Source organism: Hoplias malabaricus, chromosome 5, assembly GCF_029633855.1.
Source record: "Hoplias malabaricus isolate fHopMal1 chromosome 5, fHopMal1.hap1, whole genome shotgun sequence".
NCBI classification, from domain to species: domain Eukaryota; kingdom Metazoa; phylum Chordata; class Actinopteri; order Characiformes; family Erythrinidae; genus Hoplias; species Hoplias malabaricus.
Window position 1 is genome coordinate 22969473 of NC_089804.1, and position 25430 is coordinate 22994902.

At 39.9% G+C, this 25430-nt stretch overlaps 3 protein-coding genes across 5 annotated transcripts; 1 reads left to right on the forward strand and 2 right to left on the reverse strand.

Moving 5' to 3' along the window:
• Nucleotides 1-26: 26 nt before the first annotated feature.
• Nucleotides 27-4519, forward strand: LOC136696650 (tubulin alpha-1B chain). Its single transcript, XM_066671240.1, has 4 exons — nt 27-144; nt 2695-2917; nt 3016-3164; nt 3275-4519. Exons 1-4 carry the CDS (start codon nt 142-144, stop codon nt 4253-4255), a joined length of 1356 nt encoding a protein of 451 aa, XP_066527337.1. The 5' UTR covers nt 27-141; the 3' UTR covers nt 4256-4519.
• Nucleotides 4520-5523: 1004 nt separating this feature from the next.
• suox (sulfite oxidase) lies at nt 5524-13783 on the reverse strand. 3 transcript variants are annotated; one of them, XM_066671721.1, is made up of 4 exons: nt 13719-13783; nt 9649-9716; nt 8087-8270; nt 5524-7796 (listed from the first exon to the last, which is right to left on the reverse strand). In XM_066671721.1, exons 2-4 carry the CDS (start codon nt 9702-9704, stop codon nt 6330-6332), a joined length of 1707 nt encoding a protein of 568 aa, XP_066527818.1. In that variant the 5' UTR covers nt 9705-9716; nt 13719-13783; the 3' UTR covers nt 5524-6329. The 3 variants fall into 3 exon arrangements, with proteins under 3 accessions (XP_066527818.1, XP_066527819.1, XP_066527820.1); XM_066671722.1 differs by having other exon boundaries at nt 13757-13774; XM_066671723.1 differs by lacking the exons at nt 9649-9716; nt 13719-13783 and having other exon boundaries at nt 8092-8239.
• A 1049-nt stretch (nt 13784-14832) lies between these two features.
• mcrs1 (microspherule protein 1) lies at nt 14833-25284 on the reverse strand. Its single transcript, XM_066671393.1, has 15 exons — nt 25039-25284; nt 24174-24249; nt 23500-23671; nt 22918-23056; nt 21394-21558; nt 20904-21013; nt 20570-20678; nt 19917-20055; nt 19463-19538; nt 19201-19229; nt 18976-19068; nt 17271-17353; nt 17063-17150; nt 16843-16970; nt 14833-16246 (listed from the first exon to the last, which is right to left on the reverse strand). Exons 2-15 carry the CDS (start codon nt 24181-24183, stop codon nt 16160-16162), a joined length of 1428 nt encoding a protein of 475 aa, XP_066527490.1. The 5' UTR covers nt 24184-24249; nt 25039-25284; the 3' UTR covers nt 14833-16159.
• Nucleotides 25285-25430: the final 146 nt, after the last annotated feature.

Sequence of the window (25430 nt, forward strand, 5' to 3'; positions counted from 1 at the left end):
GCCCCCAATGGAGCAGCTCCTTTATAAAGTGCTGCGCCACAGCGACAGCAACCAGTTACTACATCGACTCTTAGCCGTCGACGAAGGTAACCTTTCCATCACCTAGAAACCTCTCCCTCTGAGGATATTACCACTCTCAATATGGTGAGTACTACAACATTATTAATATAGCAATTACATGGACTATAACTGTAACTGATATGATTTTATGGGCTTTTTTTAATTATCTAATAGGTAAAGGAGTCCCTTTTAGTGCCCCCCTTTATATTCTATCCTAGTCCTAGAGCTCGTTAAATGTGGTTTAACCTCCCCGTTTTGTGTTTTACATACATTTTCTTTCAGTGCATAACGTTGCAATGTTATCTACAGATGCTACTGGTCCTAGCTTTCAATGGCGAACGTGGCGAATCATTTTCATACGATTCTCTTAAAATAACTTCAATTTCGTCAAGGTTATCGCTAGCATTTTAGAAGAGCAAATAATACAAAAATATAACTTCAATATCAACGCTAAATCTGTATGTTTTCCATTATGTAGGTCCTTTATGTCTTGTCTAATCCCGTTTTACTCTCTTGAGTGTTTGAATGTAAAGCTCAGATTCGGGTTTTAAAAAGAATCGATTCTCCAAGCATTTGGGAATCAAGAATCGACTCAAAAGTCAATTTAATCTTTACTTTGAAATCTTAAACATAGCAATGAATTAGCTGAATTATAATCTGGGAATATTAAACATTACAGAAAGCGGCTCTACAAGCATTACGAATTAAAATATAGGAAACGGTTGGCAGAGTATCTTACATTTTAGTTCCAATTTGTTCAAAACTCTTACTTTTTAATAAATGTAACTCCAGATAGCCTTCCTAATAACAATTATGACTATACATCGCAGTTTATTTTCGAGATTGTTCCAGAATTTTCTCCATGATTAAATATGATTCTGAGTCGATTCCCTGCTTGAACGAAGCTGTTAGTATGTGGAACATTCGCGGGTTTTTTTATTATTATTATTTTTTTCCTGCAGCAGCGCACGTGCTTCTCGCTCGTTTTGTCTCAATAAACACGTACATTTTTTATGAAAAATATACCTATTTATTTTTTACTAATAGTTAATGGTTTGTCTTTGGTATTTTAAAATGCCTATTATTGGGAATTAATCAAAAATCGCCCGAAATTGGGAATATTCTTTGAGGTGTTTAACTGCATTAAACGTTCAGATTGGAAAACACTTGCCTGTTGTAATACAGAAATTTGTACGAAGCCAGTGGCTTTCTTGAAAGGAACAGACGGTCTGTATGAAAAGCCGATTAACATGCAGGGATCCCCACTGGGACATAAAGGCAAGGCTGAACGCGGCTACTGTTCGGCATCTTCCATCTTGAATTCAGCATTTACCGGTATATTATGTCGACACAGAAGCTAATTTCAGTTTTGTGATCGAAAGTGGTGCGATGGGACACTACACATGACAAAATGGAACTAAAACAAATCATTCTAATAATAGAGCTGAGCTATGTAAAAGTGTAACAATTACTAATAACGCCTTGGGAGTTAACCCCAGCTTTATGACCAAACCTGGGAACGAGAACAGATAATACAGATAATTGCGGACAACAACAGTTTTCAGAGCTACTATTTATAACAATATACAATTTAATACACAAAACAAAAATGGAAAAAAAAAGTCCAATATCGGTATTGGAGCAGCTATTTTTTATGACGTCTACTTTCAATCTAAGCACGAAGCCCCGTTGCTAAGCAACAGACTTGGCGCCGGCGGCATATGTGCAAATCCCTTAGCTACAGATGGGCGGAGTCAGAGAATGGGTTCCAAACTGCTCTGTGCTCCCTACTTAGTGAACAAAAGATGATTCTACTGTGCTGTGTGTGCATTCTCCTCACAAACAGTAAACAGTCGATAAATTAATAATTATTATGCCTGGAGTAATTATTGTAACAATAAACAAGCCAAAGTAAAAAAAAAAAAATCAGAAGCATATTAATAAAACAGCATGCAAGAAAATATATATAAATGGGATAGGAAGTAAAGTTACACTAATTCAATGTATTGAAATATTTTAAGATATTTAAAAAATAAATCTAAAAAATATTTAGGCTGGCTGGAATATTTTTTTTTTAAAAATTTCTATCCAAATATTGCGTTGTAATCTATCTGGGATTTAGCAAAAACATTTAACGGCAAACAGAAACCAGCGCTAGACAAAATAAAACAGAATATTGTACTATAGCGCACTATATGTTAATGTTCAACCCCACTAAGTGCACGAATAGCTATTTTAGGATTTAGCGGCTGACTAAACAGCTGAAGGGAAATTAGAGTGTAGACCAAATGGAACATCAAGAGGGGGATGGAGAGGGGGAGAGATATGGCTTGATTTACACTAGCCACACCCTTCTGCGACACACATATCCCAGTCCTCATTGCAAGTTTACCGATTTTCCTCAGCTCAAAATGGGATTATAGCCTTGTCCACCCTTCCACGCTGTTAATATTAAACATGGGTACAATACCAGAACATTTTTAATTAAAAGCCAAAAGTAGTAACTGAAGTTATCAAAGTGTTTATGTGATTTGTGGCTTGATTTACACTGTTTTAATGTCTTACCATATTTGTTGTTGTTGATCTTTTCTTCTGTGATATTAATTATTTCAGCTTCTTTTATTTCCTGAATAGCGTGAGTGTATCTCCATCCACGTCGGCCAGGCCGGTGTCCAGATTGGCAATGCATGCTGGGAGCTGTACTGCCTTGAGCATGGCATTCAGCCGGACGGACAGATGCCCAGCGACAAGACGATCGGAGGAGGAGACGACTCCTTCAACACCTTCTTCAGTGAGACAGGCGCTGGGAAACATGTCCCCAGGGCTGTGTTTGTGGATCTGGAGCCCACTGTGATTGGTGAGGAGTTTTCTGAATATAATCATTACTCATTACACCACTCATCAGTTTAGATCCTTTTTTGCTAAAAGCTGCTACTTCACCATTTTGACCCTCAGATGAAGTCCGCACTGGAACTTACCGCCAGCTGTTCCACCCTGAGCAGCTCATCACTGGAAAAGAAGATGCTGCCAACAACTACGCTCGCGGACACTACACCATCGGCAAAGAAATCATCGACCTGGTGCTCGACAGAATCCGTAAACTGGTGAGAGGTTATAACCTGGTGGAATTGTAACTACAGGTGAACAGTGACTTTGGGATTGTTGGATCTCACATAATGTGACTTACTTCTTTTCCTTTGCCTCCTCTTTCCAGGCTGACCAGTGCACTGGTCTCCAGGGTTTCCTGGTCTTCCACAGCTTCGGAGGTGGAACCGGCTCTGGTTTCACCTCTTTGCTGATGGAGCGACTCTCTGTGGACTACGGCAAGAAGTCCAAGCTGGAGTTCTCCATCTACCCAGCTCCACAGGTGTCCACCGCTGTGGTGGAGCCCTACAACTCCATCCTGACCACTCACACCACTCTGGAGCACTCCGACTGCGCTTTCATGGTCGACAACGAGGCCATCTACGACATCTGCCGTAGGAACCTCGATATTGAGCGTCCTACCTACACCAATCTGAACCGGCTGATCAGCCAGATCGTGTCTTCTATCACCGCTTCCCTCCGATTCGATGGGGCACTGAATGTGGATCTGACCGAGTTCCAGACCAACTTGGTGCCCTACCCTCGTATTCACTTCCCTCTGGCCACATATGCCCCAGTTATTTCTGCTGAGAAAGCTTACCATGAGCAGCTTTCAGTGGCTGAGATCACCAATGCCTGCTTTGAGCCTGCAAATCAGATGGTGAAATGTGACCCTCGTCACGGGAAGTACATGGCGTGCTGCTTGCTGTACCGTGGTGACGTTGTGCCTAAAGACGTCAACGCCGCCATCGCCACCATTAAGACCAAGCGCACCATCCAGTTTGTGGACTGGTGCCCGACTGGGTTTAAGGTGGGCATCAACTACCAGCCGCCCACTGTGGTGCCCGGTGGTGACCTGGCCAAGGTCCAGAGAGCCGTGTGCATGCTCAGCAACACCACAGCTATTGCAGAGGCCTGGGCTCGTCTCGACCACAAGTTCGACCTGATGTACGCCAAGAGAGCCTTTGTGCACTGGTACGTAGGAGAGGGAATGGAGGAGGGAGAGTTCTCCGAGGCCAGAGAGGACATGGCTGCCCTGGAGAAGGATTATGAGGAGGTCGGAGTCGACTCCATCGAGGGAGAGGGAGAGGAGGAGGGTGAAGAGTATTAAAGTCACTGAAGTCAAGCTTATCACCTGTCAGGAGATCTCAGTAGTACACAGAGCATTCTTTACAAGCACCGTCTTGCTTTCTCATATATATGTTCTGTCTGCCGACGGTTATGTGATGAGTTGAAGGGGAAATGTTATGTAGGGAACTCAGTGTTACTCTCTTTTGCTCTCTACTGAGAAAGACAAAGCACGTACTAATCTGCACACTCCACTCTATGTCATCTTCTGACTGTGATATGCAATAAAGTATTGAGGAGAAACTGACATTTGTGTCGTCTTGTTTTGTCTACAGTACATCCGGGTTTGATTTTGGGTAAAAGTTTTCACCAGTGAGAACCACAATAATAGAGTACAAAATGTGACTAAACAAAAACATGTTATTAATATATGGTTTCATGATTATATTATTACATCATTATTAACGGGACAAATAACATTAAGAGGTGTTGTAATATTTTAACTAGGGAAATTCAACTTATTAGTGTGGCATGATGGTGTAGCAGGTAGTGTCTGTCACAGCTCCAGAGTCCCACTCCAGTTAACTGCTAGGAGTTTGGTGTGTTCTCCCTGTGTCTGCGTGGGTTTCCTCCGGGTGACTGTGAGGAGTGTGTGTGTGTGACTGTCTGTGAGGAATGTGGTGTGTTCTCTCTGTGTCTGCGTGGGTTTCCTCCGGGTGACAGTCTGTGAGGAGTGTGGTGTGTTCTCTCTGTGTCGGCGTGGGTTTCCTCTGGTTGCTCTGGTTTCCACCCAAGGTCCAAAAACACTGGGTAGGTGGACTGGAGACTCAAAAGTGTCAGTGGTTGTGAGTGTGTGCTTCCCTGCAAAGGAATGCCCCACAGGGTGTGTTCCTGCGGATTCCGGCTAGGCTCCGGACCCACCATGACCCTGAATTAAGCGGTTACAGAAAATGAATAAACGTAAAATAACAATGCTAAAATGCTCATATATACCCTAATCTCATCAATGAAGCAACTTAAGATCATCAACTACTGCATAAGACTTGCATTCAATCGTTAGGATTCAGTGGACCAAGACATTTGGCTAAAACTCACGTTTAAATTAATAAATAAATAAATACAGACATTCAGTCTATATCTTTAATTGTAGACAGTTAATATCTTCCATTTTACTAAATCATGTGGACAAATCCGAGTCAAACCCAAGTCTTTATTTTTCTTGCAAGCTCATGATATTAGAGCTATGAAGGTTTGAAATAAATATGATTCATTTCATGAAATCATATAAGAAACTAAAATCTTCTTATAAAAGAAAATACTTTATAAAAAATGTGCGTCATGTGTTATACATACAATAAACTTCATTAAAACCATTGCAAAGCAGCTGGCATTAAGTTGAAGCTATAACATAATTTAAAATTGTAATTACTGCTGTCACTATTCTTCCATAACATTCCAAGAAATAACATTGCAGCAGATCAATGTAAGCACTTATCCTTAGGGTCCAGCAATGCTTTGCTTTTGTATTTCACACAAAGCTCTGAACTATTGGCATTAAGACACTGCATCTTTTAAAATGAATTCCACTTCAATCTCCAACTGGTGCTTCACAGACACTTAAAAACACGTAAATACAATTTTCACATTTTGAAAATTTGTGCTTTCTGACAAATCAATTCCCATACAGGAACAATAGAAATCAGCATTTAAACCCTGTGCGGTTTACATTTCAAAGATGACAGAACACTATGAGCATCAGAAGGACAGAGTGCTCAGTTATAAACGGAAAAGAAGAGCTCAGATGTGAAAGAAATGAATCCCTGATGTTGATAGTCAAAACAATTTCTGATCCAGTTTAGTAAGCTCAATATTTTTCAAAATATTTTGAGCTATGATTATACTGTTGCTCCTGACTCAAACATAATTCACTGTAAACTCTGATTTGTGCCCAAATACATGTGGGATTTGACAGACTGTTGATCCTAACACTAAGCATTTCTGACTTGTCAGATTGCTTAAAAACTAGTCAAGCTAGTGGACCCATGCCTAAAAAATACGACCAATTCCTTTCCTGAGGTAAATTAAAATAAATATCTCTTTGGGAACAGTCCAGAATCTCATTCCACTTTGACCTTCACTCGATGCCACGCGGTACTCAGCACACCCCTCAAGTTCCAAATAGGTGACACAGTGTCTGGCTGAGAGTTATAGCTACTGTCAACTGCTTTGCAAACAAGCTCCAGCTCCTGAGCTCCTTCCGGCAGAGGGATTGTTATCTCCCACAGTTTCCATGCCCAAGCTCGGCCAGGTGGGGGAGGAGGTCCGGGTTTTTGTCCTGTTTCACTATTCTGGAGTTCGGCTACGTGCCACGTTTTCCCTCCATCAAGGGAGACGTCCACTCGTACCACTTCCCTACCTCCTCCACTCCAAGCGTAGCCTTTTAAGGTCACTTCTTTCATGCTATGATCTACTGTTGACCCTTCCTCTGGCCAGGTGATGGCAGATTGAACTGGCAGCTCTTGAATTGCTGGTGCTGATTTGAAGTCCACGGTATCCCAGTCTGTGCCTGGAGAGAAACCTTTGTAGTCATTCTGCTGCCAGTGACTCTTGCTCTCCTCTTCGCTCACAACTATCTTCCCAAGCCATTTGACGTTCCTGGCTCCAACTATTCCAGGGACAACCACACGAACTGGATACCCATGATCTGCCGGTAGGTCCTCGCCGTTCATTTCATAGGCCAAAAGAACATCTCCCTCTTCGCTCACTGCTTTGCTCAGTGGGATTGATGCAGCATAAGGTGTGCCAGTTGTATCTTGATCTAAGCCTTCAAATTGGACATGACGAGCCTTAGCTGCCACTTCTGGGCCAAATCCATAAAAACTAAGGACATCTCGAAGACGTGCACCTGACCACGTGGCGTTGCCTATAGCTCCAACTCCCCAGTTCAGGCCCTTGACTTGCTTTATCTTGTTCATATCAGAACGACGGTTTCCAGCACACTGGAGAGTTGCAGTGACTGTATGCTTTGGGAAACGAGACTTAAGATCATCCAAAGTCAAAGACACTGTGCCCTCAGGAAGGCCCTCTAACTGCAGCTTGTATTTGGCAGGATCTACCTGGGGAACAGGAAGATGGTTGCGCTTGAAGAACAGGGCAGAAGGCGTGATATAGCTGTCAGTAAGAAGGGAAGGTGGCGTTTCTCCATTAAAAGGCTTTGAGCTGTTGACAACGAGCGCAGGATGCCGGGGCGGGTCGGTGGAATACGGATCTGCAGGGTTGGCCATCTCTTGCTTCTTGCAGTCCTCTGGTTGAAGAATCCCAACCTTATACTCTGAGAGAATGTCCAGGACATGATCTTGACCATGGACAGCATACAGTGCCCAAAAGGGCTCGAGAGCTCCACCTGCAGCAAGAAGTATTTTGTCGCCTCCTGGGTGGATGGCCACGAACTCAGTAATGTCGTAAACACTTCCTTTGTAGGTAACCCATACTCCATTATCTATGGAGGAATGTTTGGTAACTTCTTCTTGGGTATAGACAGGCAGGGAGGGAGCCCGAGTCACTGAGGTAGCTGCCTGCTCTCCCTGTAGAACAAAATGGAAAGAATGAACGAGAAATTATTCCATGATGGCAAAGCATACATCTACTTTAGCAGGTGCTGGGTTGACACACAATATCAAAAAAGAGTGGCTAAACCTACACACTAAACGGGACATTAGGCTCATGTGTTGCTGCTGCAGAGGATCCCGTTTTATGGCTAATGCTTTTCTATAGATAAGCTGTGTGTCCAGAACTGAGGTAACATAGCTGGGTTTACTCATTGTAAAGGGTTGCATGGACATCTATTGTATCGATAGTAAATGTAATAATTCACCTTACTCTGATGAAGTCCATAAGCCAACACCACTCCGGTCCCAGCCACCAGCCCAGTCACTATGTATCTGAACCTTGGTCCTCTGGAGCCGTAGTAGTCTTGCCCTTGATGACTGGTCCAGCGAAGAGAAAGAAGTCCAGAACATCCTGATGCCAGGGGGGTGCTGTTCCTGAGCTGCTGAGCACTGACAGAAGAGTACAAATAATAGTAAAAAATACACACATATATAATAATTTGTAAAAATGTGGACACACCTGGTCAAATGGCTTGTTTTGTTCATTTTAATGACATTGAAATATAATAATGTTATTCTAAATTTCATCACGGTCCCAAGAAAAAGATACAGTGCCTTGCGAAAGTATTCGGCCCCTTGAACTTTCAACCTTTTTTGCCACATTTCAGGCTTCAAACATAAAGATATAAAACTGTAATTTTTGTGAAGAATCAACAACAAGTGGGACACAATCGTGAAGTGGAATGAAATTTATTTGATGTGTCAAACTTTTTTAACAAATAAAAAACTGAAAAGGGGGGTCGTGCGATATCATTCAGCCCCTTTACTTTCAGTGCAGCAAACTCACTCCAGGAGTTCAGTGAGGATTTCTGAATGATCCAGTGTTGTCCCAAATGACTGATGATGATAAACAGAATCCACCTGTGTGTGATCAAGTCTCCGTATAAATGCACCTGCTCTGTGATAGTTTCAGGGTTCTGTTCAAAGCGCAGAGAGCATCATGACGACTGAGGAACACACCAGGCAGGTCCAAGATACCGTTGTGGAGAAGTTTGAAGCTGGATTTGAGATACATCCCAACGAGCACTGTGCAAGCAATCATATTGAAATGGAAGGAGTGTCAGACCACTGCAAATCTACCAAGACCCGGCCGTCCCTCTAAACTTTCATCTGGAACAAGGAGAAGACTGATCAGAGACGCAGCCAAGAGGCCCATGATCACTCTGGATGAACTGCAGAGATCTACAGCTGAGGTGGGAGAGTCTGTCCATAGGAGAACTATCAGTCGTACACTGCACAAATCTGGCCTTTATGGAAGAGTGGCAAGAATAAAGCCATTTCTCAAAGATATCCATAAAAAGTCTTGTTTAAAGTTTGCCACAAGCCACTGTGAGACACACCAAACATGTGGAAGAAGGTGCTGTGGTCAGATGAAACCAAAATTTCATTCCACTTCACGATTGTGTCCCACTTGTTGTTGATTCTTCACAAAAAATTTTAATTTAATATCTTTATGTTTGAAGCCTGAAATGTGGAAAAAGGTTGAAGAGTTCAAGGGGTCGAATACTTTCACAAGGCACTGTACATCTCCATTTAGAGACACATGTTTTTTTTGGCAAACTCCCCAACAAGTTGCACGCAAAGTAGCAGCTCATTAAATCATTGACAGTTAAATAGTAATGTGACTGAGTGACTGAGTAACAAAGCAGTTAACCTTTATTTCATTACATGTGCAACTCTGCACTGAGGAACCACAGGACGCAAAGATTTTCATAAAAAAGTTACAGTTCTATTGCATTACAATGTCTCAGATAAGAGTAAGACACACCTGTGAGCTCTGAGGAAGAAACCAGCGAGATCCCTGCAGCGTTTCAGGTTCTGCATCGCGTTGGAGGTCTGGAACAAGAAAAACCAAAATCAAAAATACAGCACTGACATTGGTTTCACTGCATTCCATGAATGAATAGCACAGACTTCACATCAGTGAGTCGATTACATAACTCCAAATGTAAAGAATGATTCAGATCCCTTCTGGCTTCCGCATTCCATTTGTTTAAGCTCATTTCAAAACAGAAACCTACATTGATTTACAGACTACAAACTAAGGAACACACATTTATATAATGAAAAGACAATGCAATTTCACGTTCAGTTTTAAAGACACTGTACCACTGTAAAGTTCAAAACAGGGCGCTGTTACAAAGAAGGAGGAACTGAAACTGCAAAAGAAGCACAATGTAATTTTACCTTCTTTTATAATTGTGTACTCTTCATTAAAATAATGTTAATTTCAGAAGTCTGAAAGGTTCTTCAGCTCTGTATTCCACAAAATTTGCTCATACTTCTGCCAGAATATAAAGCTGCATAACTTTACTACATTTTGTATATCGTTCACAAGCTCACACATTTGTACAGTTATTAAATAAGTCATAAGAAAACAGCCCTCTGTGCTGGCTCAGATATTTTTGCATGTGCTCCTGTCAGAATCCAGAGCTGCAGAACTTTACAAAGGGTGGATCCTTCTGTTTTACTGTTTTATTGTGTGTTTATACATATTTGTATGTTAAAACTTTTAAAACATTTAATTATTTTCTTCACAGATCAATGACACTCTCTTTGCTAAACTCCTAGCGCTGAAGGCTGAATCATCATGACCCTGGTTTGTCCTCTTCTGATGATATTCTGAGGTCTGACACAGATTCAACACACACAGGAAAAATGAAGAGACTTCCAGAGAAACAGAATCATCTTCTGTATTCCTACATCTGACAGGAATTACTCTGAGCTACAGAGCGAGGAAAGAGCTGAACCACTTTCCTGGTCTGTATTGTGACTTTGATCTGATTATATGATATAAATGAAGGTGGTCTAGGGCTGCGTTTTTCAGCAAAGAAGACAATATCAACTGGTGGCTTGAGTATATCAATATCAACTGGTGGCTTGAGTATTTGAACTGTTAACCTTGCTATGACTTATCCTTGCTTCTGACTTCACTTGATGTTCACGAAAATGTTTGGGGGATCTGTATTGATAAGTTAAATTTCCCAGTTTTAAAAACCTACACTGTAAATAATGTCTGAATTTTACGGTGGAAAACTGTAAAACCATGACAGTAAATGACTGTAAACTCTAAAAAGGTTGAAAACAGTTTCTGTAACAGTGAAATACCGTAAATACTTTTATCAGCCAAAATACAATTTTCTTTTTATTGTAAAAAATACATTATTTCACTGTTAAACGCACAAACCATTGGGGACAGTACAAGTGTCCAAGGACTGGGAGGAGCTGAGACTCAATAGGGAGTTCCCAGCATGCTTTGCTTCTCCATATTTTCTGTGATTTTCAGAGTTTCTTTGTTTTCTTCCGTCTTTGAGACTTACTGATTTTGGTGTGTGTTTGTGTTTCTGTGCATGTTATGACGAGATGTGTGTTGGTCAGGAAAGTTCACCATCAGTCTGTGTTCCGTGTGTGGCACCCTGATACCGAACATTTCTTTAGTCTTTTCAGCAATATCTCCTTAGGGCTGAATATAGGATGCAGTTTGGCTCTATCTAAATACGGCTATATCCCAGTCTCCTTTCTCTAATTTGTCACACAATTTATACGTTAATTTTACTTTAATTTACTTTATTTTTAGGTAAATACCATGTTCTTTTTTTTTTACAGTGTATCTGTTTTTAACAGAAATATACTGTAAACAAAATGGTCCTTAAATGTAAAATGTATGATTGCCAAAAACGTGACCGTATATTTTACGGTGAAATTCTGGCAACCAAAGCTGCCAGTATTTTACTGTAAAAATTACCGATTTTTTTTTTTTTTTACAGTGTATGTTTTTTAAACTGTGATTTCGAAAAGAAACTGATTAACATTTCAGCCTTGTAACTGGAGCGGAGTTTAATCTTTTTAAACCCCTCTGAAAAAGAGCTGTCAAACAAATCTATACAGAACAAAAGTGTGCCTTATCACTGCCAACAAACAAGTAGAGCTCTCAGTTGCTCAATAAACTCCCCCCAAAAAGTTCCAGCACCAGCACCAGCAGGCCAATCCTGATGTGGGGTGGGCTTCAGAAGGCAAACGGGGGTTTAGACAATCCCAGCCATCCTCAGTTCACAATGAAAACAGGCTTCTAGTCGAAAAAAAGCATCGTAGCTTTGCCAAATAAACCACTATGTTATTACTAAAGGCCCAAAAAGAGAAAGAATGACTTGAGAGGATAATTGCACAAAGTACACATCATTTTATGATGGGTTCCATAAGAAACTCGTGACCACAGTGAAAAGCATGTTCCACCAAAGCACCGTGCTCTTGACCAAACATATTTGTGTGAACTCCAAGGGCAATTTAAACTTTTTTGTTGGACGTTCCTGAATAATTCTGCTTTTTGGGATGTGAGCAAAGTGAGAGAATGTGTTGATATCTACAGCACTATTGAGTTTACGTTTTATTTACCGTCATGAACCGACAGTGAAGTCCACACGCCACAATTTTATATGTGGAACGATGATGGGAAAATATTTTTAAATCTTAAAAATAAAAAAACAAGAAGTTTCTCTGCGAGGAATTGATTGTAAAAAGAAAAAAAGAAAGTGTCTTATGACAAAAACATTTTTCAAAGTTACTGTAAAACAATCTGCCTCAGAGTCTCACATCTGGTTCTATTCACCAGTGCTGTGAATGACGTTCAGTCCCTAGAGTATTGCTTCACTAATTTAAACCAACATACAGTAGAAGAGCCTGTTGGCACTCTGGACCCCACTGTTTTTACAGAGTGAAGATAAAGATTAGTAAATAAGATGTGGTTTAGATTTATACATTTTTAACTTTGTTCCTCTGTGTAAAGGTAACTGTCTTTTTCCTGGAAACACTTTGTATTCCCACTCTGCTGTCATTCCTTTAAAAGCTATAAAACTGAGAAAGCAGCACCATGTTTTTGCACAGTAGAACTTGTCCCTGAGCCCTGTCCAAATGTGGGGAAGTTGAGCCTAAAGCCAAAGGTTTTAAATCAATAGTGTTTTGAACTTCGGGACAACGGCAGTGAAATGATTTCAACAGAGAGGCGTCTTCTCTCCGTTCAAATGGTTATTTCCAGTTTTATACGTCTGTTTATTCTAGTTCAAGCCCCTGCCCACTTCCAGCTCAGTGGTTAGTCTAATATAGCCTATAGTTTCTTTGGAGGCTACATTAACTGGTAGTTTTGCCCTTGTTTGCTTCAGTAGCAGCCTAATGTTCTGAGAAGATGTGCTGTGAGGATTTAGAAGGCAGTCTTATCCATATTAGCAAAATCAAAGTCACTTCTAAAACACAGTTCCCTGGACTGAACGCTGCTTCATCAGTCCCGTTCAAAATACTGAGGGCTTTATACCCCTCTGGCCAACGCATGGCATAGGGCGTAGTAGATAGGCTTGTCTGCAGTCAGCGTCCCATCTCTGTTCACGCTTTTCAGTGGAGGTTACACAAGCAGCGTGAACATTTAAAGACCCGTGCTGATCTTAAACTTGCAGAATTCGTATAAAGGGACTATATAGGAGGTGTCCACACACTTTTGCTCTTCAGGTCTTTCCAGTGGCCTGGAGCGTGCTGAACACCGATAAAAAAACACAGCGTCAATATGGAGTGAAGATAAGGGTTAATGGCTATAACGAAGACGGAGTAGACCATTAAAACAGAAACATACAGCTTTTAATAATAGCGTTAAAACAAGAATTCAGTCAATTCACACACATTTCTAACAGCTGCTTTGTTTTTCTGAATAGAGCTGAATCAGAGCCAATTTAAATACGGATTTTAGACGGTTTCTGTGTGACTAAAGATGCCCGAAACCATACACGCGAGCTACCGAAGCGTTATTGATGTTTAAACGCTGTTTTTTAAACGATTCACAGTAACAATACTCACCGCGCGCCAGAGTTCAGTCCCGAGTCTGAATGACTTACCGTGCACGCGCACTCGACCTAAAGACTGAAAGGACGGGCGCTGTGACGTCACTGACACGCAATTCCACCCCCTCTGTTTCATATAGACACACACACACACACACAACCAGTCAAATGTTTGACACATCATCTTATTAGTGATCGGTGGAGCAGAGCTAGTCACTGCATAGAACTGTGCACCAGCGCTACGTCTTCACAACGTGAGTATGGTTCACTGAAAACCGTTCCAGGTGACGACCTCATGAAGCTGAGTGTGAAGCTATCATCAAAGCAACAGGGGGCTACTTTGAAGAATCTGTTGTGTTTAACACTTTGTTGTTTACTACATAGCTCCATATGTGCTGCTTCATAGTTTTAATGTCTATCAAATTCATTTACTATGTAAAAAATAATAATAATAAAAAAAGAAAAAACATTTAATGAGATGTCCAAATTTTTGACGGGTACATTCACTGTATGTGGAAAATGAGTGGAAGGGCGGCACGGTGGTGCAGCAGGTAATGTGGCAGTCACACTGCTCCAGGGGCCTGGAGGTTGTGGGTTTGATTCCCGCTCCGGGTGACTGTCTGTGTGGTGTGTTCTCTCCGTGTCTGCGTGGGTTTCCTCCGGGTTACAGATAATGAATGAATATATATATATATATATATATATATATAATGAGCAGCAGTCCAATAGAAACTGATATTCTTCCTTTATATTGATAATAATATTAGTAAAATGAATTTCTTTCTTACCAGTACATTACCAGTTTTCTTATTTTTATCATGTGTTACTTTTTGCTAATTATTTTTATATTACTTCAATCATTTCCCGATTCTAAACTCTTCTCAGAAAACTAGAGTGTTACTGCAGCAAAGGAGACAAACAGCTGATTAATAAATACCCTTAGTTCAGAAGAACTAAATGCTGACAGAGCTTGTGTCCACAAACGTTTATACAAAAAGGGTCAGTTTCCCAGACAATGTTTTAAGCCTAAACTTGAGACTAGTCTTAATGCATGTCCGGAAAACACCAGACCAGGGTAAATCTGATTTATGACACGCTGTAAGGGTTTATGGCCACCCATAACTGATTATTTGCTTATGATAAAGAGAAACTGCTACAGCATATTTTAACCAGGCTCTTTTGCAGCAATGTTTCCAAGTTTCCAAACATCCAAGAAATACGATAACTCTCATGACACTTTTGTGGACGAATGATAACAAAAAAAAGAGGAAAATGATAAATCTCATTCCAAAGCCCTCTCCCTCTCTTCTCAGTCTCTCTCCAATGCCCCGAGGACAGGAAAACAATAATTTGAAGAAGGCAAATTGATGAGCTTTAAAATCATAAAAAAACATAACATTTATAGCATGAGCGTCTCTCGAACACCATATAATTAAAACACAAAGTAAATTTGAACAACCCAGACATTAAAAGAAATTTGAATGCACGGTTGAAGGTCCATGTTTGATTCTGGTTGGAGGGTCTGTGTTTATTACGCATCTCAGATTTTTATCAATCTTCCTTCGGGCCTTTTCTGTCCGTGTAATCCTAATTCTTAACCATGAACTGATCCCATATAATTCTTGCTCTAAGGTGTTTGATAAACATAGGTTTGGAGAGGCTTCTTCACTTTTACAAGTTCTTAAGAGGAAAGTTTGTAGTTAAATCATTATTATAGTTTCCATCTTAGTCCCCAATATGGCCAAGACTTGTCTAGTTGAGATGTAAGTGAAGACCTATCTCTTATGTGTATGCGCACATAAATGCTAACACGATTTAGAAAAAGGAAAAAACAAACCCTTTTCTGTGTGAAATAAAATACTTCAGAAGTTGAGGATATTCATCGAGACTCAAACTGCAGTATCTTCAGTTTTCACAAATGTAGAGCACCTGAGTTCAATACCATTGTCTTCATTACTGTTAATTCGTCATTTTCCTTTGCAAAAAAGCTGTCTAAATCAGATGTATTAGCATTTGTAAAAGTATTAATGACACACACAAAATGACAACATTAAACAATAGAATGAGCTCAGTTACAGTTCAGAACTGATTAGTTTATCAGGTCAGGACAGGTGTCTGCTATACATTGGTGTGTCTCCAAGGACAGATTCAGTTTGCCGAACATGAACTTGAGTTCCTTTGGGCTTTTAGTCCAAGCCCACCCGCTCATATGATTCTGAAGGGTCCTTTCTCATTATATGTGAAGCTTTCAGTGTTGAACTGGATCAGAACCCCTTATAAAGCACTGAAAAGCCCTTTTGAGTTCCCTTTAGGACAAGTCTCTGTGTGAACACATTTATCTACAGAGCAATCTAAAGAAGTCCAGCATAATCTGCAGCGTAAGGTTCCAGAGCTGACGGCTCATCGAACACCCCAGTTTTTTCAACAAATGCAGACAAGGATATTTCATGTCGCAGCTCACTGCTGGTTCATCTTGGCTGTCTCTGCTTTGATAAGGGAAATCAGCTCCTGGTTGATAAGGAACACAAAGCGGAGACCTGCAATCTGGATAACAGAGAGAGAGTCACAGAGAGAGAGAGAGAGACAGACAGAGACAGAGAGAGAGAGAGAAAAAGAGAGAGACAGAGAGAGACAGAAACAGACAGAGAAAATGTGTGTGAGAGAGAGAGAGAGGGAGAGACACAGACAGAGAGAGAGAAACAGACAGAAAGAAAATGTGTGAGAGAGAAGATAAGCATTACAGAACATTACAACTAGCTCTAAAACAGGAAAATGAATCAGGTTTCAAGACTTCCACTGCTGTTTTAAAGGAGATAGTGTGCCTGAATCTAAAAGTACATATACATGAGGAAAGATCAGGCACTTTTAAGAAAAGAGTATATATTAGGCAAGGGATACTGTATAAACTTGTCGTTCTCTTTACAATAGAATACTGTGCTGTTATAACAAAGAATGTACTCGTAAACTGAAAAAGAACCAAATCAAAATAACAGAGACTTTGCATGTCAGCAGTATTTCACTAATCCACATTAACAGAAGCCTTACATTTCCGATACACAACTAAAGCAGCAAAGTACAGATATCAAACATTTTCACATTTCTAAGAAGAGAAAAATGAATCCAAAGTCCTCTCTTCTAACCTCCAGCACAGAGTTGTTGTTCAACTTCCACTTGTTTCCGGAGAGGACAGGTCTGCCATCAATGTAAATTGGTCTCCGTCCCTCGTTTGCAATAAAGAAATCACCATTGTTTTTGAGTTTGATGACTCCTGCATTCAAAAGAAGAAAAAGATTAAGAAAATAAATGACTGAAGAAGTAATCCCTGTGTGTCACAGCGTGTGTCAAAGAAATATAAAATACCTTGCTGTCTGGAAACTTTCCATGCTGGTCCCTCTAATGACAGATCCACATCAATCTGTTTGTCCTTGGTGGCACGTCCAAGAGTAATCTAATTGGATGTAGGCGATTTATTTGTTAGTGATGACAGAATCCATTATTAGGAAACATATCATTTATGTTAATACAATTAAGAAAAAATAAACGTTTGTCAGTCCAGTGAGTAACACACCTCTCTGGATCTCATGAGGTATCGAACCATCCGTCCTCGTAATGCTGCCAGAGTCTGGTTATCAAAGTCTGGGGAGTTCATGCCTATAAACAAATCAACCAATACAAAGAATTAAGTAAGAAATTATTAAGAAATGACAAACTCTCTAAATTGCACAAACAGTAACATATACATTATACATAAGCTTACAGACTGATGCTCATAATACTTTCAGCAAAAATGCAGGTTGAGAAGCATAAAAATATTTTGATATATTACATTATTCATTCATTATCTGTAACCCTTATCCAGTTCAGGTTCGCAGTGTGTCCAGAGCCTACCTGTAATCATTGGGCGCAAGGCGGGAATACACCCTGGCGCCAGTCCTTCACAGGGCAACACACACTCACACAGATTCACACACACACTTTTGAGTCTCCAATCCACCTACCAACATGTGTTTTTGAACTGTGGGAAGAAACCCACACGGACACAGGGAGAACACACCACACTCCTCACAGACAGTCACCTGGAGGAAACCCACGCAGACACAGGGAGAACACACCACAATCCTCGCAGTCAGTCACCCGGAGGAAACCCGTGCAGACACAGGGAGAACACACCACACTCCTCACAGACAGTCACCCGGAGGAGACCCACACAGACACAGGGAGAACACACCACACTCCTCACAGACAGTCACCCGGAGGAAACCCACACAGACACAGGGAGAACACACCACACTCCTCACAGACAGTCACCCGGAGGAAACCCACACAGACACAGGGAGAACACACCACACTCCTCACAGACAGTCACCCGGACGAAACCCACTCAGACACAGATAGAACACACCACACTCCTCACAGACAGTCACCCGGAGGAAACCCACTCAGACACAGATAGAACACACCACACTCCTCACAGACAGTCACCCGGAGGAAACCCACTCAGACACAGATAGAACACACCACACTCCTCACAGACAGTCACCCGGAGGAAACCCACTCAGACACAGATAGAACACACCACACTCCTCACAGACAATCACCCGGAGGAAACCCGCAGACACAGGGAGGACACACCACACTCCTCACAGACAGTCACCTGGAGGAAACCCACACAGACACAGGGAGAACACACCACACTCCTCGCAGTCAGTCACCCGGAGGAAACCCGTGCAGACACAGGGAGAACACACCACACTCCTCACAGACAGTCACCCGGAGGAGACCCACACAGACACAGGGAGAACACACCACACTCCTCACAGACAGTAACCTGGAGGAAACCCACACAGACACAGGGAGAACACACCACACTCCTCACAGACAGTCACCCGGAGCAGGAATCAAACCCACAACCTCCAGGTCCCTGGAGCTGTGTGACTGCGACACCTACCTGCTGCACCACCATGCCGCACATATTACATTAGATTTAAAATATTTAAAGTGTTCCCTTTATGAGATTACTCACGAAAAACAGATACATTACAGATTAATTATTGCCAAAACCAATGGTATTTACCAAAATATTTTCAAAACTATCCACCTACACAGTGTTGATTTAAGGAATTTTGGGAAATCTTTAATTTTTTGAATATGTATTTTTCTGTTAAACAATGGGCCTTCTAGTAGAACTAAATTTTTCCAAAACGCTGGATGAGCATTGAGTAAAATGAATTAATTAAGACCAGCGATTAAACCTGGAACAACCTGAAACTGACCTGTGATGCTGTCAACTAGGACCTGCCACCGAGGGAGTTCCTGCTCCAGTTGCCTGATTTCACGCTTCTGGTGTCTGTCTGCAACCATCAGCTCTTAACAGAGAAAGGAAGATGAAAAAAGAAGAAAAAAACATAATACACATGGGGAAAGAAAATACAAATGCGACACAGTGTTAATTATAGAGTAATGCAATGAAAAGAGGAGATAATTCAACTGTAACTCACCATGTTCCAGTACCTCATCCCTGCTGTCTCTGATCAGAAGAAACAAACAAAACACAAACAATCAGCACGGCACATCTTTTTAAAAGACCATTTCAATGTTGAAAATCACTGTAAAATAATTAAATACTGTTACATTAATATACATCATAGTTTATAAAATATCCCTTTCAGAGATAAATATGTTTGATCCAATGTGGTGTAAGGAATTTTAAATATAACTCTGGATAGTGTATAGTTATAAGGATGTGCATTGTGTTATTACTTAAGCTTAGCATCATCAACCATCTGCTCAGCGTCAGAGAAGTTCAGAACCTGGTCGGCTTTGGGAAGGGGCTGAACTGGAAAGCAAAAAAATAAGAGCATGTCTGTGAAATCAGTTTCAAACATAAATGTTCATTGAAACAATTACAAGAACGTCTGTACCTCAGATTTGAAATTCCTATACAGTCACTGCCAGCCACTTTAGAACCAGAACCTAGCAAACTGTGGCAGATAAAGTCTGTACTAGCAAATCTGTCCTTAAAATGTTGAGGACTTACAAAACTGCAGCCAACAATTATTCATCAATTTATTTACTTGAATCCTTTTTTGGTTTTTGTTTTAGCAAAAAATAAGCATTTATTTGTTTCATTCAATTAATCCGTTTTCATTTTACAGCAGTGTTAATTTAATGACACGTCTTTCCATTCAAAAAGGAGCATGAGAAAAGGTCTCACCACTCTGGTCATCCAATAAATAATACTGTTTCAGCAGTTGCCAGTGCACTAGCAGGCTCTTAGCGGTTCGAGAAGGGTAGAACACACTGGGATGCTTGTTCAGCAGGTCCTGGAACACCTCCAGTTTCGGCTGACTGTTCTACTCAAAGTGGGACACAAAAAGACAAAAAAGCAGCAGTTACTACTGACCACAGCAAAGTTCTAACGTCTAAATGGTCTAAATCAAGACCATTAACAAACACTTGCAACATATTTCCACGTGATGTTTGTTGAAACAGGAGAGAGAACATCAATGTTTTAATCAGTGTTAGTAAAATAACTCATTATATTTGACATATTTCATTACATGATAATGGTCATTACAGTTAATTATGAGATAATGTTTATGAGGCAGAGTTATAAACATTTCTGCTCCAATCCGTCTAGATCCTATGTCTGTGCCCAAACCCACAAAGAGCATAATCTTTTATGCTGAGACATGCATAATGAAGAAATGGAGGATAAAAGGAACAAAGCAACCACAGTAAATTTGAGCAGAATTTGATACCAATGATTTAAGCATGGGAAATTGCATTTGGAAATCTGATGAACATTATGTACCCTCAGTGAATGTGTGTTTTTGAAAACTCTTAGAAAAAAAAATGCTGACTCACTGAGCTAATCTTAGCCAGCAGAGCCTCCTCTGCATGGCTGTAAAGAGCCTTGCTCTGAATCGCTGTGATAGCCTCTGGGTGGAGCTGTCTCATTGCCTGCCAAGCCAGCCTGCAGAACAGGTAAAAAAAAAAAAAAAAGCTGAATTAATCACACGTTGAAAACATAATATCATCATAAATCTAGGCAAAGTGTATTGTCCTGCTGTCAGATGATTTGACTAATTTTAAACATAATGTTTTTAAACAATCAAAAACAGCACTGATGCATTTGGCCAAGAGTGAAAATATATACAGGAAGCAGAAAACAAGAAATTCATATGAAAACTCAGCTTACTTTGATATGACAGGGTCATAAAGAAGAGCGTACCACCGCTCCTGAATCTCCCTGAGAGTGAAACGACAGCTGAACTTTACTCCAAGGTGAACGGAGGTGAGGTCAGTAGTCTGATCACATAACAATAATAACATTAAAAATATGTGTTAAATATTACAGACATCACAACCAGTCCATGTTAAGGCTAAGACATTCAATGCAAACCACTAGAGGTGTATCAGTTCATTCAAGAAACAAGATTTACAGCTTTGGATTCACAATATTTTGAATAAATGACTACCGTGTATATATTACTGCTGAATCTACTAATGAGAATAAAACACAATTAATTAATTAATTAATTAATTCCTCATACTCCACAGAGATTTGTCACATTTTTAGGTTTTGGCATTGCAGTGTCACCGTGTCCTACACTGTTACAGCCCTTACATACTGCACCTGAAGTAGAAACACCTCGATGACATTCAAAGATGTTTTATGAGATTATAACCTGCAGTACTGCATTAATAAGCAGCAGGTCGTCTGTGGGTTTCCATCGGCCAAGGTCCTTAGTGATCTGAAGCGGCTGCTTGCTTTTCTTCACTCTTTTAGTTATCTGAGATGGACCAATTACCATAGTGAGTGGTGGAGTTAAAGAAGTGGTGGATTTTGAAATCTGCAACAAGAACAAAAAGAGATAAGGAATATTTGATTTTGATGAAATCCTATGATTAATGGATTATTTTCTTATGTAAATGGGTATTCAACAACAGGAATTTAGCCATTTCAATATGCATGTCTCTTCCCCCTCCCACTGAAGTAATAAATGACTATTAAGTAAACAAGTTTGTTGAATTAACTTGTTTCTATTAAATGCCATTAAATAGGGAAAGTTGTCTGGTGTAGTACCAGATAATACGATAGTCCCTTTTGCACATAAGGCATTGTACACCCAGGGTTTGCATCCTTTAGATAGTTTTAACAGGCTAAGCACCATCTATATGAAAGTGTCGAACAAATAAATACAGTGGAATTTAAGTTTATTAAGAACTTGTGTTTATTGATAGTCAGAAAACATGTTATTTCTTACTAATTCAAGGAATAAGGTTTAAAAGACTGTGTCGTCATCCCCCCGCCCCAACGGTGTTCGGAAACTCTAATAGGCGTCTTGCCTGTGACGTAGATGGTGGACAACAACTCTATAAGTTGCACTTAATTTAATGCAAAATGACGAAAAGGTGTGTTGTTTTTGGCTGCAATCATTCAATGTACAGTGGGACATCTGTGAACAAATGACCCAAAGATCCCAAAATATCCAGAGAATGGACTAAATTTGTCAACTTTAAACGGACACTTTGGAAAGGACCATCCGCTCACTCCGTTATCTGTAGCTCATTTCACTGGCGCTTTTCCAACAATATGGGCATGTAAGGACACCAACGAAAGGTGTTCAAGAGCCTCTGTAACATGGAGGTAAACAGGGTAAGGACACTTACTTCGCCTGTTTTAGTTGGTGTTAGTTAACGTTAGCTTGACTTGCTAAACTCGGTGGCTCAGATTATACTCGGCTACGTAGCATTACGGAGGTTTATAGTGTCGGATGAATTCGAGTTCGACTTCGATCACATTTACAAGAATAACGGTACCTCTAAATTTGAGTTTAGCTTATTGCTAGGCTATTGTCATGAATAATGTTGGTTATTTAGCTAGATACTGTCATAACAGTCAGTCATAATGGTGTTTTACCACGGCGTTGTTCAGCTGTTTTCCACCAGTGATGTCACGGTTGCGTTCGAGAATTTCCGTAGCGAGCTCTGGTTTTTCCGTCAGTTTAATAAAATTGTCAGTTTTAAAGCAAATTAAGCTGCTATTTTCATTTTAATTCATACTTATATATGTCAGTAACTACAATAATGTGAAACATTCATGGAGGTCCATTAAGTGGTGCTTAGCCTTTAAGGGTCCTTCATAGATAAAGCATAACAAGTTACAGGAATGGTTTTGTATGGTTTTAAATATGATTTATCCTGGTCACCTTCTTTTTCTCGCCGGACAATGGCTCAGTCCCAGGGCATCTGATTGGTTCGATAACTGGCTGGCCTTTGACCCTGCTGGAAGATTTGGCCAAGCTACTCTCTACAAGCTCATCATCAAACTTTTTCCTCTTGATTGATCTGTTAAAAAGAAAGCACAGAACTATATAGCACTGATTTTATTAGGGCTTTTAAACTCTCCTTCACATAAAATGACATAAGACACTTCAGTTACTATCAATAACACCTCCTGGATTTTTTAAATTATCAACCCAGTATTGTGCACCCAATTATCCAACACAGACAATGATTGTTTAGGTTTATTGTAACAACAGTTTTATAAGAATAGTGGTAACTATATTAATAGCAAACTGTTGATATAAGAAGTATAGTGTGGAAAGAAGATGAAAGGAAACATACAGGAAGAAGAAAAACAACGAAAAAGTTATGAACTCAATATACAGTAAAACAAAATCGGATAGATTGATTTGTTACAATTTCAGGCTAAAGACTCCCTTAAAACCTTTACAAAAACTGTAACAGTGCACCATGACAATTAACATTTGAAAGGAAAGGTGATGCACCTGGAAGAGCTTCTCCTTTTAGGAACCAATCCCCCACCACTGAAAGCCTGAGCTGCTGTTCTTTTCACATCTTTCACACCAGTTGACTCTTCGTCTTCAGATCTATTCTGTGATGCCATAGTCCCAACAGACGGCCCCCCGACCATCGCAGAGGCAATATCTGCCTTAACATCTGGACATAGAGGAAGAACACTTTCAAACATCATTGTGGGTAACATTAAAAAGCAAGTATCTTATGAAAGCACTGACAAAAATAAATATGCAAAACAAAGCATTGAAACAATCCCTGTCCAAAGAAAAACACTTCACTGGAGGAGGCCAAACGCTGCTGCAGGGTCTAACTGAGTTAATACAAAGAGCTATTATTCCAAGACTTTGGGAAATATTTCTATGGGTAGAAACTTTATGAAAGTTTCACACACCGCATTGAACATCTTGTGCTTCCAAAACCCACAGTAAATATTTATACAAAGAGAGATAAATGTGTTTTTGGACAGCAAAAATATAACTGATCAAATATTAATCAGAAACCCTGTCTTTAGAATCCAAATAGTAAAATATGCTTTTACTGTCATTAAAAATGCAACATAAAGTAAAGGTGACAGATTCCGTTTTTAATTTTATCCAAAATTAAAAAACAAAACCACTTCAGTGTTTTAGTCATTTCCCCTTACCCTTGTCCATGTTTGAATCTGTTTCAAATATCAGTCAAGCATTATTTTCAGTAGAGCCTCTGCCACTCTGTAAAATCTAAACTCAGAAAGAAAAAAACACAGTTGTTAGTCACAATATTTTTATTTACAGCGATGTATCAGATGATATAAGTTATATCTGACAAACCCGACACAGCTTGTTTATTCTGTTTCTTTATTACTCTATTACTCACCACAAAATTACTTATTATAATAGACAAAACATATAAAATAAACAAATGTCATATTTACAATATGTTATAATATAATAAAAAAAAATTACAAACGTTATATTCTGTTGTTTCTATTTGCCCTGATATCTGCATTAAAAAGAGATAATGTGTATTTGCACGGAAAGCTGTGCTTTGCTGATGTGTATTTTTGGTTCCACCTTAAACAATGCAACAATGACACTGAAACAGGGGCTCCATTTAAGGTGGAAATTGCATTTATAAGAAGCTACAACCTGATAAAAGGGGATAAACAAGGAAATAGATTAACCGTTCTACTCTATATCTAGCAAATAAAAGCTGAAGTGTGAGTTTCGCGGTAGAATAAGATATTAGAAAATAAAGTTAAACGTGAGATGAATTGGTTAATGCTAAAAAACAAAACACTCCTAAAACACTTAAAGTGTCCATTTAAGGATCCTAGCAAAGAAGAGTATATATAATTAAAACTGTGGCAAAAAGAAGCGGTAGACATTTCTGTAAATAATTTTATTAATATTTTTAAAGCTGGATTTAGCCGTTAGCAGCGCAACCTTTTATTAAAACGACACCAACCGGCAGCTAATGCTAACTAGAAACCGTTAATAACACACATACGGTTTTATAATCCGAATTACCTCTGTTTGAATCCGTCTGATTCCAGAAAGAAGCGTGTTTAAATTAAATACGTACAGATATTGAGCCCGACTATTGTTTTGCAAATAAATCCAACAACACAGTTGAGTCTTTCCGGGTAAAACAGCTTTCGAGGCGATCCACGAAATTAAAGTGCCCCCAGCGGACGAGAAGAAGGATTTACCCTTTCAACCAATCTGCCAGAGGCCTCTCAAAAACTCTAATTTTCTACATTGCCAGCTCCACTGACCAAACTGAAATTCTACAATTACTGCAGACTGCAGTCCACCTGTTTCTGAACATATTTTGGTAACAGCCCCCACAGATATCACCTCATCCCTGGCACTGATGTAGCTGTATTGTGTTAAAGTCTGTTGTGTTTTGAGAGGATCAG